General features: G+C 46.8%; 1 protein-coding gene across 3 annotated transcripts; it reads right to left on the bottom strand.

The window, feature by feature from the left end:
- On the bottom strand, positions 1–22,123 carry dyl (dusky-like). 3 transcript variants are annotated; one of them, XM_067349121.1, is made up of 6 exons: positions 21,246–22,123; positions 13,868–13,949; positions 3,486–4,261; positions 2,951–3,259; positions 2,271–2,586; positions 1–2,008 (listed from the first exon to the last, which is right to left on the bottom strand). In XM_067349121.1, exons 2-6 carry the CDS (start codon positions 13,934–13,936, stop codon positions 1,604–1,606), a joined length of 1,875 nt encoding a protein of 624 aa, XP_067205222.1. In that variant the 5' UTR covers positions 13,937–13,949; positions 21,246–22,123; the 3' UTR covers positions 1–1,603. The 3 variants fall into 3 exon arrangements, with proteins under 3 accessions (XP_067205222.1, XP_067205220.1, XP_067205221.1); XM_067349119.1 differs by lacking the exon at positions 21,246–22,123 and adding an exon at positions 14,642–15,332; XM_067349120.1 differs by lacking the exon at positions 21,246–22,123 and adding an exon at positions 14,696–15,332.
- Positions 22,124–23,997: the final 1,874 nt, after the last annotated feature.

The following is a 23,997-nucleotide window of genomic DNA, read 5'->3' as shown; positions in this document are numbered from 1 at the left end:
TATAAATAAAAATTATCATGTAATTAAAATAAGTCTCAAACAATTAATTGTTACGGATGTTCTGCGAATACATTTCTCGCAATTGGTTTAATAACGTACACAACACATTTAAGCGCATTGCATTTGTGACGTATACGCTTCACGTGTACGTGTATTTGTCAGTATGTATGTGTGTGTGTGTGTGTGTATGCTGTGTGTGTGTGTGTGTGTGTGTGTGTGCTTAAAACACATACGTAAAACATATTCCCAATTCCCGGGAATATTCCTCGACGGATACCTTAAGTACTAAGCGAAAAAAAGTAGGAAGGGGCAATGTCGTACAATTTTGATCAATAAATTAAGTTAGATCGATCTGGAATGCATAGTTAGAAATAGGAAGGGTAGAGAGATAAAATAAATAGTCTTCTCGTTGAATCTTAAGCGACTTAGCGAGCGCTCCACGATCGGGAGCGCTTCCACGCCACGGAATTGGACGCCATTAGGAGACGCGCGTTAAACGCTTCGACGACACTCTAACCACTTCGAGACGGACACGTTTTGTTTTTTCTGTTTTTCTTTTCTTTTTTTTTTTACCGGGAGCGCTTGCTGAACCGCCTGAGATTGAAGAAACGTGTGAGACAACCGGGGCATCCGAGCGTCGTCGCCGCCGCCGACGTCGGCGCGCGCACGCGCGCGCGATTCTCGCGCGGAAGTCGCCGGCGCGGGAGGGGAGGTGCACGCGATGAAACGCGATGAGGTACGATGACGAAGGGCGAGGAAGAAACGCTCGTCGCGGCGTAACGTGTGTCGCGCGCCCGTATAAATAATAGCGCGACGCGCGGAGAGACGCGAGACAAGCGGGGGCTCCCTGAAGGGCTCCGTCCGACTACCCGCGCGGTCTATTTACAAATGCCCTCCTGGAGACTACTCTGGCGATTGCGATCGATCTCTCGATCTCCCTGACACCGCGGGACACTGTGAGAAGACGCGCGCTGATCGCTATCGCGCCGCCGGTGATCACGAAGCGTCGCGGAGATCGATTCACCGATTACGCGCGCGCGTTTCATCGATCGCGATAATTGGTGAGGAAAGGAGAAAAAAAAAAAAGAAAAAGAAAGAAGAGGCCGATCGCCGGAACACGATCGGTGGAACACGCGCCACACTGGCTTCCCTCTTCGTTTCACCCCTCCTCTCCCCTCCGCTCTTCCAGCCTTCCTCGTCAGGTCAGCTCTTATTTACATGCCGCTCGAAGATTCTCCGTTCGATCGAATTCGCGCCTTCCCCGATTGACATCGATCTAGTCGGCGTCTCTCCCGACTCGACCGCGATTGACGCGACTAGACTAGACGCGAAGGGCCCGCCGCGATGGCGGAGGGGAGAGGGGAGGAGAGCGCGGTCGCAACTTTCGACGAGGAGAGAATCTCCGACGTGTCTCTCGGGCCCTCGAATGAAATAGCGGCGTGTCGCGGCGCGGTGTGTCTTGAAGCGCCCCGTCGTTCGGGGGGGGGGTCGGCAATTCCTTCCGGCGGAAGGCCGTGTCCCTTCCCTCCTCCCTCCTGCGGCGAGTTTCCTTCTCCTTTTTTTATCCTTTTTTGATTTTGCGCACCCGTGTGACGCGAGCTCTTCAGTTGGCGACCTTCACGAACTCCGGATTCGGCACGCTGCAACTGTCCGCGTACGCCGGATGCACGAAGCCGCCGCCCATCGCCGCGTTCTTGCGATCCACCGCGCGCACCCTGACGAAGAGGAAGGCCGCGACGAGGGACGCGACGACGACGACCAGCAGCAGCATCACCAGGCCGCCCACGAAGCCCGGCAGGCTCATGCAGATCGTCTCCGGGTCGGCGGACGCGCTGGCGTTCTGTATGACGACGGTGGTGTCGTTGCCGGGGTTCGTCGTGCCGAGGGCGAAGTTCACGTCGCCCGGCGCCACCACCTGGATCACCCGCGACGTGTTCACGTCCGTCATCTCCTGCGCCGCTCGCTTGTACACGTGGGTGGAGAACAGGGTCACCGTGCGATAGGCGTTCTGAAAAATCGGGGATAACCGTTGTTAGCATCAACGAGTATTCCAGCGCGCCTAGTGGGATGCCGAACGGTACCGCGGGACGCGTCATTGATAATGTACTCTTGATGAACCGCGTTGCCGGTAAATTGAGAGAAGATAACGAGCTTGCGCTCGACAAGGAAACGCGTCTCCTTTCATTTTAATTCATTCGCGCTGATCTCACTTGTAAACGTGTATTGCATCCGAGTACGGAATTAGAAAGAAAAAATTCTCAAATACTTACGCTATCGTCGTCGTCGAACTCGCGCGGCTCGTCGTGCCTTCGCCGTCTGGCGCCCCTGAGCTCGGCCGGGAAACCTTCAACGGACCTCGGTCGACCTCCGAGGATGGCTAGGTTATTTTCCTCCGTGCCGGCGGTGCCTTTTCGCTTCACAGTCTGGTACGCCGCCGAATGGCCGGGCAGAGGGGGCGGCGGGAGGTGGATATTGTCCTGGGGACTCTGGGGTGAGCTGCTCGCCGTAGCGTCACCCGGCGTCGAGCTAGGCGAAGAGGAGGAGGTCTGTGCCTGCGGCGCCGGAACCACGTCCGGATGCGGCTCGCTGCGGACAGAGATTAATTTATATTATTTTGCAACAATCCTTACGTCGCTGCGTCGTTTCGGTGCGCGCAATTCATTTGAATATTCAATTCCGGCGTAAAAGCGTAATTGACGGCTTTGTTACAAATGTCATTCCTCAAAGATATTTATCCTTTTATCGTATTTTCTTATTAAAAAATGTTATATTTTAGAAAATTGGTATAAAATTTTTGAATCCTTTCGAATTGTAACGATTTGCCAGCAAGAAATCTCGACAAGGAATCCAGCCGGATCCCCTTTCGTCGCGCCAAGATCTTAATGGACATGTTCGCAGAAGAGCTTTCTTCAAAGAGCAATTACGCATCGGTGCTCGTACGCTTTCTCACCTGTGCGCTCCGGCCGGTCCGCTGGGATGTCGCGGATCAGGATAAGCCGGTGGCACGCCGTATTCGGGCACAGGCGGGGCACCGTATTCCGAGGTGAGGCCTTGCGGCGCGCCATATTCGTGAGAGATGCCGGCAGGTGCGCCGTATTCCAGTCCAGGATATCCACACTTAGGCTCGGGACAATTGTACCGGCAGACTTGGATCACGCATTGGAAATGCACGTTCATGCTGTCGGGGAACTTGAAGGCTTGGAAGTAGGCGAAGCTGACGACGGACGCGCTCGGGCCAAAGTTCTTGATCTTTTGGAACCTGCGGAGAGATTATTTTACAATTTCACAATATTAATTCACAATATTATTTATGTCACCCATACAGCAGAGAATATTGCAGCAACATTGCGGCAATATTGCAATGTTCTTGCAACGTTGCTGGAATGTTGCAATATTGCCGCAATGTTGCTGCAATATTCTGTGCTGTATGGGCACACTCTTCGATTGCAACGCCATTCGATATGAAATATCATCACGACGCTCACCTCGACATGATCTTCGGCCTGACGACGCAGCCGTGTTGATCGACCAGCTGAATCGGCGCCCGCTTGCCATCGTGCGCGACGCAGTTTCTCACCAGCATGTCGAACTTGTTCTCGTCGTCCTTGATCGCCAGCACCATCGTCATCGTCTGCCCGATCTTCACGATGCCGGACACCTCGCTGGCCCACGGGCCCTTGCCCACCTGTATCTGCATCCAGCACTGCAGGTTGTCGCCGAGAAAGTTGGCGGTGACGGCGTGCAGCATGTCGACCTGGAACGGCCGGAACGTGACCGCTTTCTCGTAGAAGTCGTACCAGGTGCAGCGCAGCTTCCGCGCCTGGTCCCACACCTCCTGCACGTATGGATCGTACTGCACGATGATGGTGTTCTCCACGTAGCTGCCGGACGGCGTCGGTGCGCCGTAAGCCGCGACGTTGTGATTCGCCGACGAGCTCATGCCGCACGAATTCAGGAAGATCTCGAAGGTGGCGCTGAGGTGGCCGGTGCCGGGCTTCAGGTGCACGCAGTGCGGATCCGAGTAGAAGCCCTTGCTGAAGATCATGCCGTAGAACGGCCGGTCGAACTCGATGTTCACCCGCATGTGCGTCTTCTCGCACTGCACCTGCAGATGCTTGATCTGCGGGGTGTCGGGCGTCGCCAGCGGCCAGTTCTCCTCGTGGACGACCGGCGGGCCATATTGCGCCGGAACTCCGTACACGGATCTGTGCTCCAGAGGCAGCGCGCTGCTGTCGACCAGCGGCGCCTCGCTCCGCACGCCCTGATCACGAAAATAAATAATGCTTGAGAGTTCGAAGCAACAATGCAAGAGAAACAGCGCGCGATTTCCCACGCAGCGCGGAACGTTGCGGCAACGTTGCGGCCAACATTGTCAAAGCATTTGCGTGTAAAATCGAGAAATACGGAATGATGGAATTGAGCGCGTGAAGGATCGATACGTAATATTTGCCGTCTGTTTGCCAAGCGTGTTATTAAGATACGAGTATTGCGCGAAGAAAACTTTTACGACTCGCCTATTTGTTCAGAAGAGCGTAAAGTGAATGTTGCGCGCTGCAACAACGGGACGGCAATTTTCGAGGACCGCGCGCGTGCCCTTCTCGAGACCCTGCACGTACGTGCGTTTTAAAACCATCCTGCGGTTTTTATAACGGGGGATCCGACGAAAGTTGTAACAGTTGCATTGTACGTGACGAAAAAGTAACGATTCGTCGACTTTCTTTATCGACTCTTTTTTTCTTTTTTCTTCAACGGCAAGTCGCGCGCTTCCACTGAAAGTTCCGATCTTTCCGAAATTACAACGAGTACGCCTTCTTTCGCTCTTCTCTTTGTCGCCACACTCTTCATTCCGCCCGAAACAAGAATGTATTAGGAATTCCACGGATGTCGTCAACCGTTGCGATCTTTCGCGGAATGCCAATCGACATGATTTACGGCGCTCGAAATTCCGCAGGATCGCAAAGAGCAGCCACTAACCGACCTTGAGAAAAAACGCTTTTGTATCCCGCATCTTTAAAGCTCGCTACTGCATTGAAGACGAGAGGATTGTTGATCGCATGAGAGCGCGGTATTGATCTCTCTATATTCTCGATTTACCTTTTTCTCTGCGAACCGTCCGCTTCTTTTCACGCTGTATAAAAATATGCTAAAATATTTAATCGCTATTCTTGATAAATTAGCGTTTAAATCTCATCGAGCGATTCATTTAAATCGTGAAGTGAGACAAATTATGCAACTTTGACGAGTGTCGGTGAAATAATTAATTAATACTATCTACGAAATAATATTTTTATCAACATCACTCCGTGATCGACACACGTCGCGAATCGAATTGTGCTAACGTGCCAACAAGTACCGTATGTTAATAATGCTCGAAGATATGCTGGCAAAAAACGTGACCGAAAACGCGTGTACTGTTAGCCTTGAAGAAGCGTTCAAGAGGAATCGAATTCGGGTTTACATACGAAAGGTCGGACGTATCCGATGACTCCCCCGGGCAATCTTGTATTCTAATTCGCGCAGCGCGCCGCGGGAACGCAATTACGGGAAGCTGCGTGCCGAAACAACGTCCACACTTCCGTCGGGAGATCGTTCTAAATGAGATTTTGCCCGTGGCAGCATGTCTATCGTATTTTTTCATGCTTTCTCCAATTTGATACGCAGCTGTAAACACTGCTTTGTCATTAGCTTAATATCTATCTCTGGCGTCTCGAGCATTTTTACGTTTAATTCCATGACACGAAAAATTAGCGACTAGATAAAACGTACGGCAGAGATGAAAATAGTGATCGCGGGTTCGTAAACAGGTTGCAGATACATTCGCGTGATAACAAAGTATCGTATTTCATTGTGCGACGATAAAAAAAAAAAAAAACACGAAGAGACGCGAGGAATATGCGGTGTTGCTGCAGGAATAACTGTATAAAACTAGACCGTCGTGTGCTACAATGTTGCAGCAGTCTCCATTATAAGGTAATTACAGAAATCAAACGTTTGCGTTTAATCGCACGCGTGATCGTAAACTAGATCACGCGTACTCCGACGTTCATTGATACGCCAATTAATTTCCGACAGCATTAATTGGCTTATCAAATTGTAAAGCGCGGCGAGACGAAGAGTTTTTCCAGAAATCGTCGGGAAATCGCGAAGATCGCTGTGAAATTTCGAAGGCGTTCAATTCTGGGGCGGAAAAGTCTCGTTTTTTTTTTTTTTTTTTTTTTTTCCCATCGGTCTCAATAACACGGCTGTAACTTCCCGGGAAAAACCGGAACGGCTATCGCCGCGCGCTGTAATTGGAGGGAACATTAAGAGAGCGCGAAGTAAACAGATCATCGTGTTAACCGTCGGATGGTACCAGTCGTGACGGCCGGATGACAGTGGCGATTCACGATCACCGGGGGAGCGCGGCTTCGTAACTGGGCAGGTCGACGACGTATACGCATACCTGTCCGCTTTCTTGTTCCATTTGCACCTGCACCTGATCGGGGCTCGCGGACTTTCTGGATAGAAAAATATATACGGAACCGGTCGGCGCGCATAACGAAATCACGCTCCGCTACGATTGCACAAAAGCTAAATAAGCGCAACCGGTCCCTCTACGCCGGTCCACCGAATTTTCAGCGCAAATACGCGCGTGCTTAATGTAGGTCAGGGTGAAAAAAAGGAAGCGAGTCTTCGTGAATGTAACATAGATCCATTGGCTTTTCACAGTTCCGAGTTATTAATTAATTTTGTTAAAATATTTCTTTATTTTTATTCTATCTCGCTAATATTTTAATGCACTTTATTTCTAATTTTTTAAATATGTAAATTAGAAAGAGAGAGAAAGAGAGAGGAATATAATTATAATTTGCACGAATTATGAAACGTGACTCTTGAATTTAACATTCAGCGAAAAATAACTTTTGTGATAAATCGTTAATCTTAGTATCAAATATAACTTTTGTGACAAATCGTCAGTTTAAATAGAAGTTACGCGTTAGCTGATAGTCCGCTTTAAAATATTTAAAGTCTGTAATAAATTATAAAGATATAATCGGATGTGGTATAAGAAGAAACTTATACTTATAAAAAGCATGACATCTTAATTTCTGGAAATTTTATTACAAAAATTACAATATATTAAAAATTAAAAGAAGTAGAAATCTTAAATATTTAACAACCAAGACTTTAAAATTAGCGTGCCGCAGAGTATAAATTTATCTTCGTGCGATTTAATTTCAAGCTGCGCCTTCTTAACGCGAACGGGACACGCCACGAAGGACGTGAACGAAGGATGTCGTGATCGCGGCTGAAAACAAGCTGATTTCACTTTTCCATTGTTGGACAACGAATTGCTCGCAACTGGACAAACGCACTTTCACCGAATCGCGTGCGCGGAACGAACATCTTAATTGTCAAACGGATGTGACATCTCTCTCCCGTTTCGTTAACGCCGATTTCAGAGGTTCCGCTTTAATCGCGCGCGTTTTCCACAATAACGCCATCGCCGTGCCGTTTAATAGGTTGAGTGCTGCGGCAGAGATACCGGAGTTCGATATTTCACGCCGGCGATATTTTTATCTTCCTCACGTTGTGTACTTGAAAGAGCACTTGATATAACTTTCGGAAGAAAAATTTACAGTACAGATTGCTTTAACATTTTTAATTAATGAATGAAAATTTCTCAACCGAACAATATTATTAGCAAACTTTTTCCAACAGATCGATAATTGTCTCAGCACAGTAAAGAGGAAAGTTCTGCGAAGAATAACGCAACGGCAAAGTTGTATTTAAAATTGTATCGAAAGAATTGAAGAGATAGAAATTTTGATAATTTTATGCGCAAACTGCAACAACCGCGCCGCCTTCCGTTTAGAAAACATGGCGGGTTTTCTGCGGGTCGGCGGGTTTCGACAGGCCGCTATCAAAAATAAGATAACAAATTTTCACGGAGAGAAACTTTCGAGTCGTAATACGAGCGATGTCTCTTCGGCTATATATGGTGGCGAAAAAGTAGGCCGGGTCAGTCAACGTGGACGGAGGTGCCTACATGTCGCGTACGTTTCGATAAGGCTATTATGCGGCTGCACTCGGCGTCGGGCATTGAAATCGAAGTAATTCGCGAAGGATTCCGCAACGTTGGCTTACATTTCGCAAAATAATATTCGCGGCGCTTTCAGTCAGTCACGTAACGATTTATCAGTCGCACACTTCTGAAACAAGGTCCAGTCGTGCTCTCCGGCATAAATCAATAAAGTGATTCCCGTTAAACAAGATAATACGGTTACGAGCGGATGCCAAAAATTGTGTTGCATATTAGCGAACGATTACATATCTGCGGCGGCGATGCGTATCGATGATGCGGAATTGGAACAGCCGATTCAGGTGGAAGGTGGAATATGTTACGCGTGAAACGCGCTTGTCTTCATTGCAAAAATTAAAATAGACGACATTGATCGCTCCGGTGCGAATATTATATCTATAAACAGCCGCGGTTCACAAAGTTGTCGGCTGCGCATTATTCTTAAACTGAAAATTCACGATTCAATGAAGGAAATAGCGCGAGATGATGAAACTTAAGTGGGATCGTTAGATTGTAGCCACCGATGTTTCGCGGACGCGCAAATGTCTCCCGTTCGACTTGTATTTTGATAATGGCGGCACTTTGGCCAATGAAGGATCCAAGTAGAGTGGAATAAGTTGCGCTGAAACGCCGCGCAGACCTGACCTACAGATCGCCCCGTTCAGGAAACCTAAATTGTCAACGTTTTTTTCTTCTTTTCTTTCCTTTCTTCCTTTTCGAGGTATCGCGAGCGCGGGAAGATGACGCGCGGGCTAATTAAAAGGAGGCGATTAAGCGCAGCTACAAAGCGCGTGCGAACCAGGCTGAGAACCCGACGACGGGCGTTGCACTTTCGCGGGGCTAAAACTCGCTGGCGGTTTTAATTAAAGAGGAACGCTGGCTGCAGCGCCTACGAAACGTGCGATACGTCAAATGCGCGCAATCGCGCGCAAAACGTCGCGGCCGCACGGCGAATTCGGTGGAACAATCGCGCGCAACTCCTGCTAACTTTTATCCACGGTAATCCTCGGTGCGTTCGCTCGCGCGGATCCCATTCGTGTCGATGGTCCTTTTCTCATGATTAAAATTTCATTCCGTAGATGCTGATTAAATTTAATCCTACGCAACTCCGCGGGGATTACACGGCGTAAAATGGTGGACCTGACTGCTGAAACTTTTGATGCGCCTTACCGTGACATGAAAAAGTATCGCAATTAAAACAGGAAAATGCGAGAGCCTCGCGTAAGAGCGTGTCCGCTTTTTCTCATATACGCTAATAAAAAATGATGTATCCCGCCGGCGATATAATTACGATTTTCAAAATGTTAATCTTCGCAACAAAAGTTGGAAACAATACGCAATGCGAAGTTTTTTTTTTTTAATATTTATTTTTACTTTGATAAATTTTAATTAAAACTGTATCTCTCCTCGCGCATTGTTCATCGCAATATCCTCGGTGGTCTTCGCCGAGATTGCGAATCGAAAGGATTTTTATTAACATTCGCCTTGCCTTCAGATACAAACGATGTAAATGCGCCGATTGAGCTCAGGCGCTTCAGCAGTCGAAGAAGCTCCACGTTGTCCGTAAAGGAGCAATGAAATTGTTGCACGAGAAAAGTGAGGAATTAAGGGAGAATTAATTCCGGCAGAGGCAAATTAGCGTGCAATTAAAGTCTGTTTTTGAATCGAAAATGTCAACAATGCGACTTAAGTGTTGTCGTCAAAGTACGTGAAACGTGCTGCAATCGTTCGCGACAATTACATAAGATTGCGAAATAGTGAAAAATTGATTAAAGTGCACAATAAATTAATGCAATGAATGCTTGAAGGTGCTCGGCAAACGTTACTTCTGCTATTTGTGCCATAAAAGAATATTTTACAAGCAATTGAAGACGCTACGTAATATTGCGGATATATTTTTATAGAAATTTATACATCTATAAACCCGAATCACAAAGAATCTAGAGAGTTACGACACCGCAAATGCGCTAAATGGAACTAGAAATAAGTCTCTCGCGGATAAAAGCACGGCTAAAAATGAAAACTCCATTATTCTAAAAAATTTAAACTTATCGCCGCAGTTACTTTTTATTACATCTATTGTTCCGCGCGATGAAGACAGAATATACCGTGATATTCGCGGAGGATCTCTCTAAAAAAAATTAAAATACCATTATATTCTCGTTCATTTTTCAAGAACGCGGGAAATGTATTCCGTCTGATGAATTAAATGCAATTAAAAGTAATACGTCACCGTAAGGCGGCGGTGGCGTAATTACAGGATCGGCATCGATCGTCGGTTGAAAACGGCAACGTGAATGGACGGCAAAACGATCTCGAATTACAAGATCGCTAAGCAGCGAGGAATCCTGTGGTCGCCCACAAGATTACACGCTGCTTAAGAGTCGCAAATGTAGGGATCGTTTCATTCCCATTCATTACGACTCGTTGTCAATGGCGGTCTGACAACGGTCTTTGAAAACTTTCAGTACTTTGCTTTCGCGAGGCGAAAACAATCACGTCCGTCTACTATGTATTTCTGTTCACTCTACGTGCAATCACGCGCACTTTCCGTCTGATGTTCGTCACATTTCATTACACTTTTACAAACGCGCGTTTCATTTAAATCACATAAATCGAAACAAAGAGTATGCATTTTTCCGTTCCTATTTATCATCCTTCGGAAAATAATACGGCCGCGACTACACGGCAATTTCTTATCGGCATTACACGCCAATGTGATTCAGCATGTATTCGAAATTGCTTTCGCGACACTTTACGTTACGCGCGGCGTTGGAGGAAATGAAGACTTTGAAGAACGGCGATCAAAGGTGCGACTTCAAAAGATCACACGCCAACTATAGCTCGTGTGAATTAGCGGGATGCATTAGTTTCGTTTTACGGCCAAACCGCGACGCTATTTTCCGTGAAAACGCTCGGCGTTCTTCAAAGATTTTTCCAATTTCATCGAAACTATGAAGATTCACTAACTGATTCACAGTGGCGATCACTATTACTCTTTTTTTTCGAAACTAATAAAATCGGCTCTACGAAAGCTGTTTTCCAAACTTTCCTCTTTCTCAAAAGCTTTGAGATTAGCTTTAAACGATCTAAAATTTTTCCCAATTAGACAAGATTTGAGAATCATGTCGCCGAGTTTACACACTTGTCGAATCCGTTGTGCGCGACGTAAAAACCGGAGGACTTTTCAATCCGCACTGATTCGACTCGAAATAGCCATAAATGGTATATCGGGCACCTCCGCCTGGATTTTCCCAAGGAAACCAGCGGCGATAATGATCGTTTGATGTGAATGGAGCGGAGTTATGCCCGCTGCGCTATTCTGGATGAAGAAAGGAACGGAAAGAAAATAGAGCCGGCGGGAGGAGAGGACGGCGGAGGGGAGAGGACGATGCGGGAAAAGAAAAAGCGTGAGAAGCGGCGGAGGAGATCGGAGGATGAAGGAGGTAGCGGGTGAACGATGACGCGGGGGGGAAGAAGGAGAGACGTGAGGACGAGTGGGAAACAGAAGAAGAGAGAGTACCGTCTAAAGAGTATAGTCGAAAGAAAGCATTGCGTCCGGCGCAGTGACCTACTATCTTCGGTTCGACGGCTCGGCTATGTAGTCAACCGACGCGGTTAGAGCGTGTAGAGCTGCACACGGGAGTTGCACGCATCGCGCGGAGGCATGTAACAGGTACGCGAAGATGCGCACACCGGGCCCCTTCGATGACTGCACCGTCGGCGTCATTATATCGGCGTGTTTCGCGCTTTCGCGCGAGAGGAAACACGTCAATTGTCGGCACACGCCTCGCCGGCGCTCGGGCGACGCGCCCCCTCGCCCGTTTTGCCCGATAAATCTCGAAATATCGGCGGCGAATTGGACGGTTGTGCGCGCGCGAACTAGTTCATCGCGATTCTTATTTCGTTTCTCACCGCGTTTTCTCTCATCAATTATTAAGAACGTTTAAGCTCGCTGCGTTCGATATCTTTCCCCCCCGCCTTCGCGCCGCCTCGTTTCCAGTTATACGTCGACTGTATAATTAAAACGAGTGTATAAATAAAAAGAAAAAAGCTCGGAAATTTGATCTTTGCGATCTAAGAAAATAAACGCCGGTCTTTTTCTATATATATGTCACAGTTATGTGGCACAAAATTTAATATTATCACAGCTACCTTTTTACTCATTCGTCATTTTTGCAGAAATTGACAAACTGTCGCGATGGATCAAACTATCAAAAGCACGCTGCGTAATTTTTTTACGTTCTCTGCAATCGGGAGCGCGCAATACGTCACTGAAGGTTCCGGAAGTATCGAAAAGCCGTGAGATTTGATGCGCAGAAAAAACAGAAAGAAAGAAAAAAAAGTGTCCGCGATCAAACGACAAGCATACGTGTAATTTAATGTATGATAACACGAAAACATAGTTACATGAGGTAATCGTACGATGTAGTTTGCCGCCATCATTGACGAAGGCTCGCTCAAACGGCTGATTATTCAATTTCTCCCACGTGGGGCGAGCAATTCCCACGCAGACGAAGACAATCATTAGACAATTATCATTCGTTAACAATACGTCCCCGCGAGCGTGTTTACCGATTACGCGGCGCGGCCGCTTCATTCAAGATTTTTGCCTCGGCGAGCGTCAGCGCCGCGGCTATATATGTGGCACAGGCACTGCCCGCGGCCACGGTGATTCCTCTTAAGCATTAACTTAACATCGTGTTGATTCTCGGCCAGCGGCACGTGCACACGTCGTATAGCGGTCCCGCAGAGACGTTGGGCATCAATGAAGTATCACTTTTTGCCGGAGACCGGATGAATTTTTTAACGGTTACATCAATTTTTAACGGTCGTCGATCGTCCCCTGTCAGAAATACCGCCGGGTTCCTCGAGCTTTATCAATTCATTGCGGATTTACATTTCCCCGCGTGGGATGATATCTCTTAACCCCGGAGACCGTAAAGTAAATTCAACGATTCGAGAGTGTTTGCGCGGTGGATGAAGTGGGAGATGGTTTCGATTAAAAGAAAAAAAATAAATATCAAGTGTCAAGAGTGTGAATTTCTTTGTCTAAAAAATTTCTCGGAAAGAACAAATTGTTTCGCGGGATGAAAGTCGATTACTCGCGTCGTCGGGCAAAAAATTCATACGGAACGTTTTCACGGTGATGAAACCGATGTAACGTTTCTCGGACTCGGACGAGCGGATTCAATTGAATGGCGGGAGAGTTAGCTGGCTCGCCGACATGATGCTGGTCGTAATTGTACTTCTGCATATTGCATCGCGCTAATAATTCGGTTTCTAAGCGCGTATAATCCGCCAAACGTCACGTGAAGATGCACAATGTACACGCTGCGCGGACAGGTGCGTAAATAGCATCACCCGCTTTACGCGACGCGGCATAACGGTTACCGTATTAACGACCTGTCTGTCACTTTAAAGGGGGAGAATACGCACCGACCGCGAATAGTAATCTTCGTCGTTCAACTAGAGAATTATTGCACAGTGAAATTGCAATGTCGATCGTCGTGGCGTGCAGATTTACTGCGAGGCATCGCGAATGTGCGACATGCGCGCGGGCGGTAATCGCTCTCTGGCGAAATTAGAAAATTGCCAATACGATTGCTGGGATAGTTTATTTATAAAGCCAATTCGCAAAATTTGCCGATGGCGCGCCGCTTATTCGATTATCTCGAAGAATGATGAATTATGATCGCTGGATTTGAAAGTTTAAAAAAAAAATGAGCTGAGAGCGCCGAAGTGTTTCATGAAATGAATGAAAAATGAATGATACTTAATTAAGAGGATGATAACTTTACTCACAGCCAATAACAAGGGCAGCAGTAAGATAAAAGCTGTCTTCCGTATATTCCGCCACGTCTTCTCCATCATGTGCGTGTCCTTTCTGCAATAAAAAGAAAACCCTGAAAAATGCGTAACCACACCTGCATTCTGAGTTTCAATCTATCTGAATGTGAACTAAGTTCTTCCAAAAACTCTTTGGCTACACGAGTGACATGAATTCGACCGTGAGACGGCATTAACGTTTTCCGTTTATCGAAGAAAAATAGGGGGTCCCAAACGACTGATATACGACTGAACAAATTTATTAGACAAGAAACGCAAAGGAAAGAAACAACGCGGTCACAAGATTGTCACGTAGTTGTCGACTCGAGTCGTCGCTAGCCGGATGCGCAAGTGGCATATCCACTCGTCACAGACTGCACGAAGAACATTACGCAACGAAACATTTAACCCACATTTCGGAACACGGAACTTGGAATCGAAAGCGTCTTTAGAATCTATTTCGCTCTGAAGATAAATCCACACTCGCGCAACACCGCGTCAGATCACCGCACCACGTTCTCTTTCTCTGCTCTTTGAAAAATACAAGAATTACTCAAATCGCAATCCGCGATTGCGAGAGAAAAGCCGATGATTTTTCTTTTCACGAAAATAACGTCTGTCTCGGCAGGAATCTTCGTGAAAAACTAACAGTTCAATTCGTCGGACGCGAACAGACGGAAGCGCGCGCGCGCGCGCGCGAGTTTCCTTCGGAAAAAAGTCCGGCGGCGAAAAGACAATTGATCGATGCACCTCGTTGCGTGCTCGTCCTGCTCCCGGAAGCCTCGCTCTACCGAAAAGAATCACCTGGATAATCCCCCCGCGGAAACCACCTGTCCTTCCCCCTTAACGAAACTCACGGGCGCACCGAGCGCGACGGAAAAACTCCAACAACTCGCGTCAGATGGTCTTCATCGGGCCCGTTACACGCTTTTTCCCTTTCCCAAATTTTTCTCCGCTTTTGTGTTTCCTCTTTTTTTTTTTTCAACGTCGCGCTCTCGGATTCGACGGGCCCAGAGGTGATTTTCCTGGCCGACGGGGACCGACTGAAGGTGCGAGCCACGCTCGTCTCGGCCACGAGCCACGTCCCAGTGACCTACTGAAGATCTCGATCGCGCTCGTCCATCGCCCCCCCCCCCCTCCCTCCCTCCCTCGTCTTCCCCTCGCATACGCGACGTCAGGCCCAAACAGGCCCACCGTGGACGGCATTGCTCCCCCCACCGCGCGTCCCATCGTTCCTGCTCCCTTTCGCGTTCCTTCGCTCCTTCTCTCTGTCTCTCCTTCTCTTCGTGAGGCAGTTAGGAGCCTCGCGGCGCAGGTGAAAGACACGCGCGGCAGGGCGAGAGCGCTCTCTCTCGTCGCACGTCGTGAATGGAGATTTGATTAAAAAATATTTGTAATGAACAGACTAAAATTAGATGCGCCGATACACACGAGAAAGTGATGCGAACGATATTCGCCGTGACGAAATGGCGCCCGCATTCCCCGAAGCTTCGCGACAGCGATTCATCGGCGGCGCGCAGTTTATTTCGACGCTGCACAAAGCGCCGGTGACAGCGCGGAGACGAGTCGCAAAAAGGCTGCGCATAAAACTTTCACGGCGGCTGCGTCCGCCGGGAAACGCCGAAATACCTGGCGCAAACAATGCTCGCAAGGTCGCAGCCGTCGATTTTTTTTCCACAGAGTCAAATTTTTCCTCGTCAATCGGTGTCGCGGCGCGGAGCGAGACAATGGAAACGCGAGCCATCCGTCATACGATCGGAACGTGGTGAAAAGGGGGGGGGAGGCGAGGGGAGGAAGACGGGGATATGGATACTCGGCTCGTGACTCGAATAACACGGGATCTCGCGACGCGCGTCGCGAGATCCCGACGGAAACCAGAAGCGTGCGGCGGCGCGCGGTGCCGCGAGCGTCGAACTGGCTCCAATTTCGAAAAATCGCACGGGAGGGAATCGCAGAAGTCGCTTGAAACGGGAACGCTCCGCTTGAGAATTGAGTCACGGCGTACGGACTCTGCTGATCTTTCCTAAGTCCAATTTCGCGAATTGTCCTCCACATACGCTGACGTGATGCGCCGCGGCGTCGGGAGTGGAGAGCCAATGCACGAGATTTCGTAATACTCGCGCGGAATACGGAAGCGCCGGAGCCGCATTTGTCATGATACTTCGCGTGGAAAACGGATTGTCCCTCGTAAAAGGTCTATCTGGATTTTTACGGCGCGCAAGATACCGCGTAATCTTCGACGCGGAGTCTTCGGAGTCAAATGTAAAGAATACAACGGTTGCATACGATAACGAATACTTTTCGTGGAACAAAACGAGCGAGCGCTTGTCTACGCGCGATTTATGACTCACGCGTTTATTCGCACGCTTCGTCACTTTCATTTTCATTTCTCGAAATCTTTGCGCTCCACATTTGCCTGCGTTTGCGTAAAACCGCGACCGATAAGAACGAGGCTCCAACCGGCAGTTAACTGAGCTGACCTACATTTCTCACCCGCATGGTGCTAACTCGTCCATCCGGAAATGGCTTGTGGTAGCCGGGCGTACGCCGAGGGATAACGACGAACGGTAGATAATACGCGAAAGTGCGAGTGAACGTTCTCGTCTCTCTCGCCATATTTGTTTCGGCATTTGCGAATCGCACGAAAATTGCGCGGCGCAGCCCAAAAGCACTTCCGGTAAATAAATCTTCTCGTGTAATCGAGCCTCATGTGAAAATCATTCGACGCAAATCTCCGGTTTCTGCGAATATCGAGATGCCGCAATAACGAGCGAAATGTAATTCGTGAGCAATTGATTTGTTGAATACCGTGACGGGCTGAAAAGATACTTCATTCAATCTAATTAATAACGCGGCGAGCGGCGCATTTGCGAGGCAACTAATGTTACCCGAACGCAAATTCGCTTTAATTTCGCTCGGGAATTGGAGTTAGTATTGGCGCAATGCCATATTCGAATGTGTGTCCATTAAAATTCTAGGAGATGGAATGCAGCGGCGTTATTTGACTTTAGGCGGTCGCGTGTGACGCATTTCGCAGATAATTCATTCGGGGAAATAAACCAATATTCAAAAATTCCTTCTACGAGGGTCGTTGTCGGAGAGTTGTGTTCATTCATTTTTTACTCTTCCGTGAAAGACCCGGCGAGCTGCCTTCGTTTATCGAATTTTTCTCAGCTCAATTACTTTCGCCGGTTATTTTTAGCCACGCGATTGACCTTTTAGCACGGAGAGCGCGCAGGATTCCCCTGTGTACTCGTTGATTGACGTCTCCTGACTATATATTTTGAAAAGCGGGGAGATAAAAACGTGCGAGGGAAGAAGTGAAGCGCCGCAGACAGTTTTCAACGACCGCGGGCCACTACGAAGCGTCGCTTCACTTCTTCGACCGTTTAATCCCGGCGACTCATCTGTCGCGCTCGCGTAAGTTTAGTCAACGCCCGGCTGAATCTCCGCCGTCCGTTCGCAAACAGCAATCCCGTCGAGTTCTTACGTCGTGCACGACTCCGGCCAAATTCGATCGATCAATTATATCCTTCTACTTGAATTTGCTCGACTGAAAAATCCAAAACGTAACAGTACGCGAAGATTTTACGGTCGAGCAAATCTGCTCAAATATTTTATAGCATTCAATGACAATTGTTTGGACATAAAAATTGCAATTTAAGTATCGCTGCTATTGTTCCGTCAGAATAAAAATATTTTGCTTTTGAAAAGGTAAATGCGACATTTATAATTTAATTATAAAAAAATATTTATAAATCCGAATGTTAGAAAATATTATTACAATTTATTGTCGCATTGTAATTTTAGTATCCATTTGTTAAGGATATCGTTTTTTCAATACGAATGAGATTTCTCATTTCGAAAGAAAAATGTCTCTTGAATGAGAATTTCTAGCATAAATATATTGGTAAAAAATTAATGCGATTATCATGGACGGCGCGTATAGCGTACGTGAGCAACGAAACGGAAACTCGTTCTACCTCTTTGATGTCCCAAAAAGATGTATCGATAGAAAGGCGGGCTATGTGTAATATTAGGAGAAAGCGGCCTCGAAATGGATCCTTATAGTCCTATCAAAAATCGTGAGTGAGAGCGAGACGGTCTATTCCGAGCACGCCTTCAAGAATTTCGTTCCGGGAGACCCAAATCTTCCGATGACGAGGATCTTCTACGGAGAAAAGGAGAGGACTTGCCTACTTACGCGCGCTATAAAATCCAGCTTTATATGTACTCAGCATTTACATACGCATACACACATAGGTGCTTGACTCGCGAGATACCATGCTGTGCGAATGAGCAGTCAAACGAAGAATCTGATGGTCGAGAGAGAAAGAGAGAGGAGGATCGACACTTGAATCGACATGGAACCTAAAACGTATGCATGAGTAAGAATCCTGTTTTTAAGCGCGCCTCGTTGAGGCAACGGTCGGTCGAATCCAGATTTAATCAGGTTCAGCAGTTCGCAAGTGAATTTGTAATGCAAACGTGACAGCCGTACTTAGCGCATTGTCGTATTTCAATAATATTTCAACATACGTCATTTATGCCGTATTGCGTAACTTAATATGCGTATTGCATATCTAAGCATGTGCGACAACTTTTCTATCGCAATCGCAAGACGCGAGCACTAGAGCAATAGAGAAAGCAATAAAATATAAACCGAGCACATAGAAAAGCTGAAAGATACACTAAGTTAAAGATATGCACTGAACTCGTGTGAAAGGCGCGAGGAAGCAATAGGTGAGACCTCATTTCTTATCGGTGCATAATTATTGTTGATTCGCTAATCAGGCAGCTGATTACACAATCGCATCAAGCCGAGTTAAGAAAAAGACCTCCGCGAATATCGAATATTTCGTGATTTGCGTAGTTAATGCTCTTAAATCAAATGTGTGTGTTAATAGCACTGTAAATTTGTGATAAAGTTTCTTTTATTTTCCACGCACGTTTGAACATGAGTTCTCTCGATTAAATCAACTTAGGCGTCAAATAATTAGTATAAAATTGTTAATAAATTTTTCCTTTCAATTTTCTATCATTTACTCCTATTATAATTTTCGATTAATTTTATCAATATTCATTACCTCTCTAAGCGTAGATTAAACTAAACTTTTTTAAACAAAAAGTTAATGTTAATTAACGTCGGTAAAAAGAGTTCTTTAGAAGAGCAAGCCCTTAATTTGCCTACATTTGCGATAATCAACGTTTAATCGCGGTCCAAAGTATTCAAAAAGAAAAAGTACCCGCCGTGTATCACGGAGAAAACTCTCTCGCCCGAGCTGCCCGTTACGGAAATCAGATATCCGATGCGACACGGCCGGGCCCCTCCTCGCCGTCTTATTATTTTACCGGGCCGTGTGGTGCAACCCTTTGTTCGCAACATGCGTGACAGGTGTGGGCTCGTGACGTAACAGCGGTACCGTTATACCGCGAAACGCACACGCCAGGTGAAACCCTGCAAGAATGTGACGCGACACGGAACACCAATGAGACGCCCGTGCGCCAAATTCTGCGCTCCCGTGAAAGTGACTCGAGTGGAAAGGTTCCGCAGGACGAACCGCGTCGGTGGACTCGCAATCGAGATATTTATAGCGGTGCTAGATGTTTGCCCGCACGTCAAATCTTTGGGAGAGAATAAGAGAACTACGAATACGTGTAATATTCCAAGTCTAGATTGTTCAATTTTCTATTACAATTTCGTATAAAGTTGCAATAATACTGAATAAAGCTCATCTTTAGAAAATGTGATTAAACTATAACTCGATAAACGATAATAATTGACGATTAAGATGGCAATTTATGAATGGTAAAATTTAATAATACATAAAATCGTTAATGTCAATGAAAATTACGACGCGGAAATGAATAGTTTTTAATTTCACTTGAATTTTGATTCTCTGAAATCGTGCAAAATTGAACAAAGCTCCCTGCGAAACTTCCGCAAATATCTCTGCTCTTGAAGGGTGTGCGACTAGTCCGTCGGTCGACGAGTGGTTTCTAGATCCGTTTTGCCGAGCGCATGAAATTGCACTCGTTGGCCTTTCTAACAGCGCGGGGGAGCCATCACGTGGCGTTGAATTTCAACGGCTAACGAGCGCTCCGCCGCGATCACATAATCGCGTTCAGAAAAGCGGAAAATCATGCCGCGACAAAAGGAACTTATGGAAGTCTCGTAGAAAGCATAACGGACTGCTGCACGCAGCTAAGGGGATCAGAGGATAAAGTTCAATCGCCCCGTGCCGTTCCACGAGAGCTGCCAGTTTCGTTTTCTCTCTTCAATCTCCCCCCCCCCCTTCTCCCTCCCCGATTAATCAAGCCCGTCAGCATTAATTGCGAGAGTCTTTAACGTCCGATTGATTTCCGAGTTGAATTCATCACGCCGATTAATGGTATCGCGCGTATCGAATTTTCACTGAAGCGCGCGATCATGCCGCGCGATCGCGACTCGACGCGACGTTTCCGTCAGATGCATCGCGATCTCGTCTTCTCTTTCCTCTTCACGAGCCACCGCGTCGCATAACAGATGGCCTCCCTCTACCTACGCGCGGCCTTATTCCTGACATAGAGCCGGAGAAGGAAGGATGCGCGCCTCCGCGAGGAGAGACGCCAGAAACGCTGACACACTGACTCGCTACCCCACATACCCTTTTGCCTCTTCAACGTGTGCTCGCGCGGGACCGCGCGAGTGGGGGGGGGCGAGAAGAGGGAGAAGAGGTATTCGCCGCCGCTCTTCTCCGTCGAGAAACCGCGATATGTCCGATAAACCGTCGCAATTACGCGGATGTTCGTTAGCGAGGAAGAATTTTCGGCGAGATGTTATCGTCGGAGAAGAAACTCGGGAAGAAGAGAATCTTTGGCGAGCAGCGTCGTCTAATTCCTCGATGGACGCCTCTTGCGTGTCCTATCGTATACTTTTTTCATTTTTACCAAAAGCGAGAAAATTTAGTAGCGGTATTTTCGTATATCGTTCCTCGACAAGCCGATGAATCTTATGCGACGGAAGGAAAAACAAACGAATCGCCACCAAACAACTAATGGGTGCGTTCAGAAAGCACAACAATTGCATAACTGTTGTGGACGCTTGTCAACACTTGACGTTGATTTGTTGGCTCTAAAAGATCTGATAGAATACTCCAATAGCGACGAGCGCTCACACAACCGTTGTGTTTTCTGAACGCGCCCATTGGCAACTGTTCGACGAGCACTATCGATATTTGTACATTCGCGCTACTTCACCGCGAAGGCAAGGGCGCGTAACCGTTCGTCGTATCAAACAGAATCGCACCACAGTCTACAGAGAGCCGCGTCACTGATCACACATATCAATTAGCACGTATCAAGTGGCACAAACCTTTCTTTTCTTTTTTTTTCCTTTTCGTGGTTCAGCGGGCAGCTCGATATAATCCTATTGGCACACACACTTGGCACTTGTGTTTTTTTCTTCCCGCGTGTCCTCCCTTATTAGAGCGCGCGGTCCTCGTCCTTCGCTGATGTCTCTCCCACCTCGGCCGAAAATGCTCGAGAGAGGAGAGAAAGAGATATGCTTCCTTTGTTTCGCGATCGCGCGGCGAGAAAGGGGTTTGTATCGATACTATCGATTGTGTGCGAGGTTATTCAAATATATCGTTCGGAAGACACCAGCGACTTTGGCGAGTGCGTTAGTTGTGAGCACGCCTGAAACGACACGCGGCCTATATACTCTCCCCTCTCGGAGAGTCATCAGGCTTTCACCGAAAACCACCTCGGCCACTCCGACGCGCTCGCACGCCTAGCGGAAAAATCGAAATTCTACGTACGGCCGCCGCCGGATTCCGCCTGCCGGTTGTCGTGCAAAAAAATCAGCCACTCTCCAATCCGCCCCGTCGATCAGACGCGAGCGGGGCGCCGCGAATAGCGCCGAGTCCTTTTTGGCGACCGCGAACGCGTCACTCGGACTTTCTTTTTTTATTAATCATCGCCGGTGCCGTCGAAGCTGAATCACGACATTGGGTCCGGTACGGTCCGTTCTATCTCGGCTGCACCGGCGCGACGGCGGAAGTCGAGCGCGGGCCGGATGCCAGCGAAAGTCCTCTGTTGCCCGCGTTCAGGGTCACGGCGGCGGCCTCGGAGAAACGCTTTTATTTTACGCCCGGATTTTCTCAGATTAATAATATGCTCTTTCGTGCGAGGGAAAAAAAATAAATTGCGCGTGTTATAACTCTTTCTCGCATTAAACATTTTCTTGAAGTAAAACTAAATTGTAAATTGGATAAAAACGAGGACTGGTATTTCACGCGTTTGCGATCATTTTCGAATTTGTAAATACGATGAGAAAGTTATAGAAAATTTATACGAAAGCGCTAATAAAAATTATTTATCATCCATGATACGTCATATTGATTAAAAACCCGGGTCGATGCGTCATCTTTCGACATTCTTAAAGTTCTCCGACATTTTCCGCTTCATTTATTTCAACCATTGAGAAATCAAGATTGAATCGTCTCAACGAAGTTTGTCGAAAACTTCTACCTCTTCTTTCCGTAAGATAAGTATAAATTTAGGGCAGGACTTAACTCGACGAGAACTTTCAAACTGATCCTTATTTCACGGAATAGGATTAAAGAACGGAGTTTAAGGAGACGCCGTCTTATCTCGCCTGAAATGCTCTATTTTGAAAAGAATTCGAGGGCAACTAACCAGGCCGAGAATTCAAGAAATGTCTCCGTGAGACCGGAAGGAAAGTAATACCTCTCCGGTAACGATCGTCAGATGTACCTAGGTGAAGGTCACCGTGTATTACGACGCGCGGTGTTATTAAGCGTCTAGTTTCTTCTCGATCGCTCGTGCGGCTCGCTCGTGCGTGCATAAGGAAAGAAATGGTTACGCGTAACAGACTGTTATAATAGCACGTTAAGCGGCTCTTCGTGAATCCTGATTATTCGGGTCAAGGAAACTCTCCAATTTACTCGTCACTAAAAGCGGAGAAGTGTCATTCGACATAAAAACACGCCGATACTTAAATGCTAATATAAACTAATATAAACCTATTTAACGCGCGATTTCAATGGAATCAGCTTGATCCAGTATTACATCCTCGAGAGAAAATTTCCGCGTTATCTCGTTACGTCGCTGCGAGGCAATAAAGAAATGCAACATTTCTTTAATGCGCATTGACATATATATATATATTTAATTTTTATGCATAATTCAATAAAACTTTCCAATTTCCATTTTCTCCGCGATAACTCTGCAACTTCTTCAATGAATAAAAATTAAGATTTAATCTCGCAAGATTTTTTTATACTATAAATGTTATGTGCGAAGTTTTTATTATATTCTTAAAGCGATTCACTGTGCTAATTATCGTACACTGACGTTGCAGACCGAACAATAGGCTAATGTATGTTAATCGAAAGCTTTATAAACATCGCAGGCGGGACAATGCGCCGCATGTTTTACGAAACGAATCATCGCCATTCCACTCCCGTTCTCCACTTCTCTGTTTCTTTCTCTCTCTCTCTCTTTCTCTTCTCGATTCAATTCCGGAAGAAAGCTGCGCGAACAAATTCCGCCGGAGTCGGCCGGAATGGTGAAATTGCGCAATTTTTCCTCGCGCTCTGACGTCAGCGACCATTCAGGAGAGCGCCGCGCGGCTTTCACACGGATCTTGCTTTGTTGTCTAGATACCTACATAAGTAGACTCATTGCGGGAGCTTGACCAAAGAAAGGAAAGATCACTGTAACGAATAAATTTCGTCCTGTCTGCTTTACACCAAGTGTCTTACGCTCACTGTTGTGATGTTTCTTCAACATTGCGTACTAAATAAAAACAGTAGTTTTTTCAATTCTTGCAAAGTTATTGCTGAAAGTTGAAGAGTTTCATCGAATTATGTGCGAAAAATAGACTTCAATAAATTGAAAATACAAACCACAGTTTGTAACGAAATTACAATGACTGAAATAATTGTTTATTAAATTGCCAAAACTGCGTTTTGTTGAATTGGAAAAGAATTAATTTTTTTCCAATTTTTTTAGAATACGTAACTAAAAAACGGGTATTTTCTGGCACACCCTGTGTATGTATTCTCTTACAGTGGCATTTAAACTGATATCAGGGCAAGATG

This window comes from Linepithema humile, chromosome 2 (assembly GCF_040581485.1).
Source record: "Linepithema humile isolate Giens D197 chromosome 2, Lhum_UNIL_v1.0, whole genome shotgun sequence".
NCBI classification, from domain to species: domain Eukaryota; kingdom Metazoa; phylum Arthropoda; class Insecta; order Hymenoptera; family Formicidae; genus Linepithema; species Linepithema humile.
This window is presented reverse-complemented; position numbering and strand designations above follow the sequence as displayed.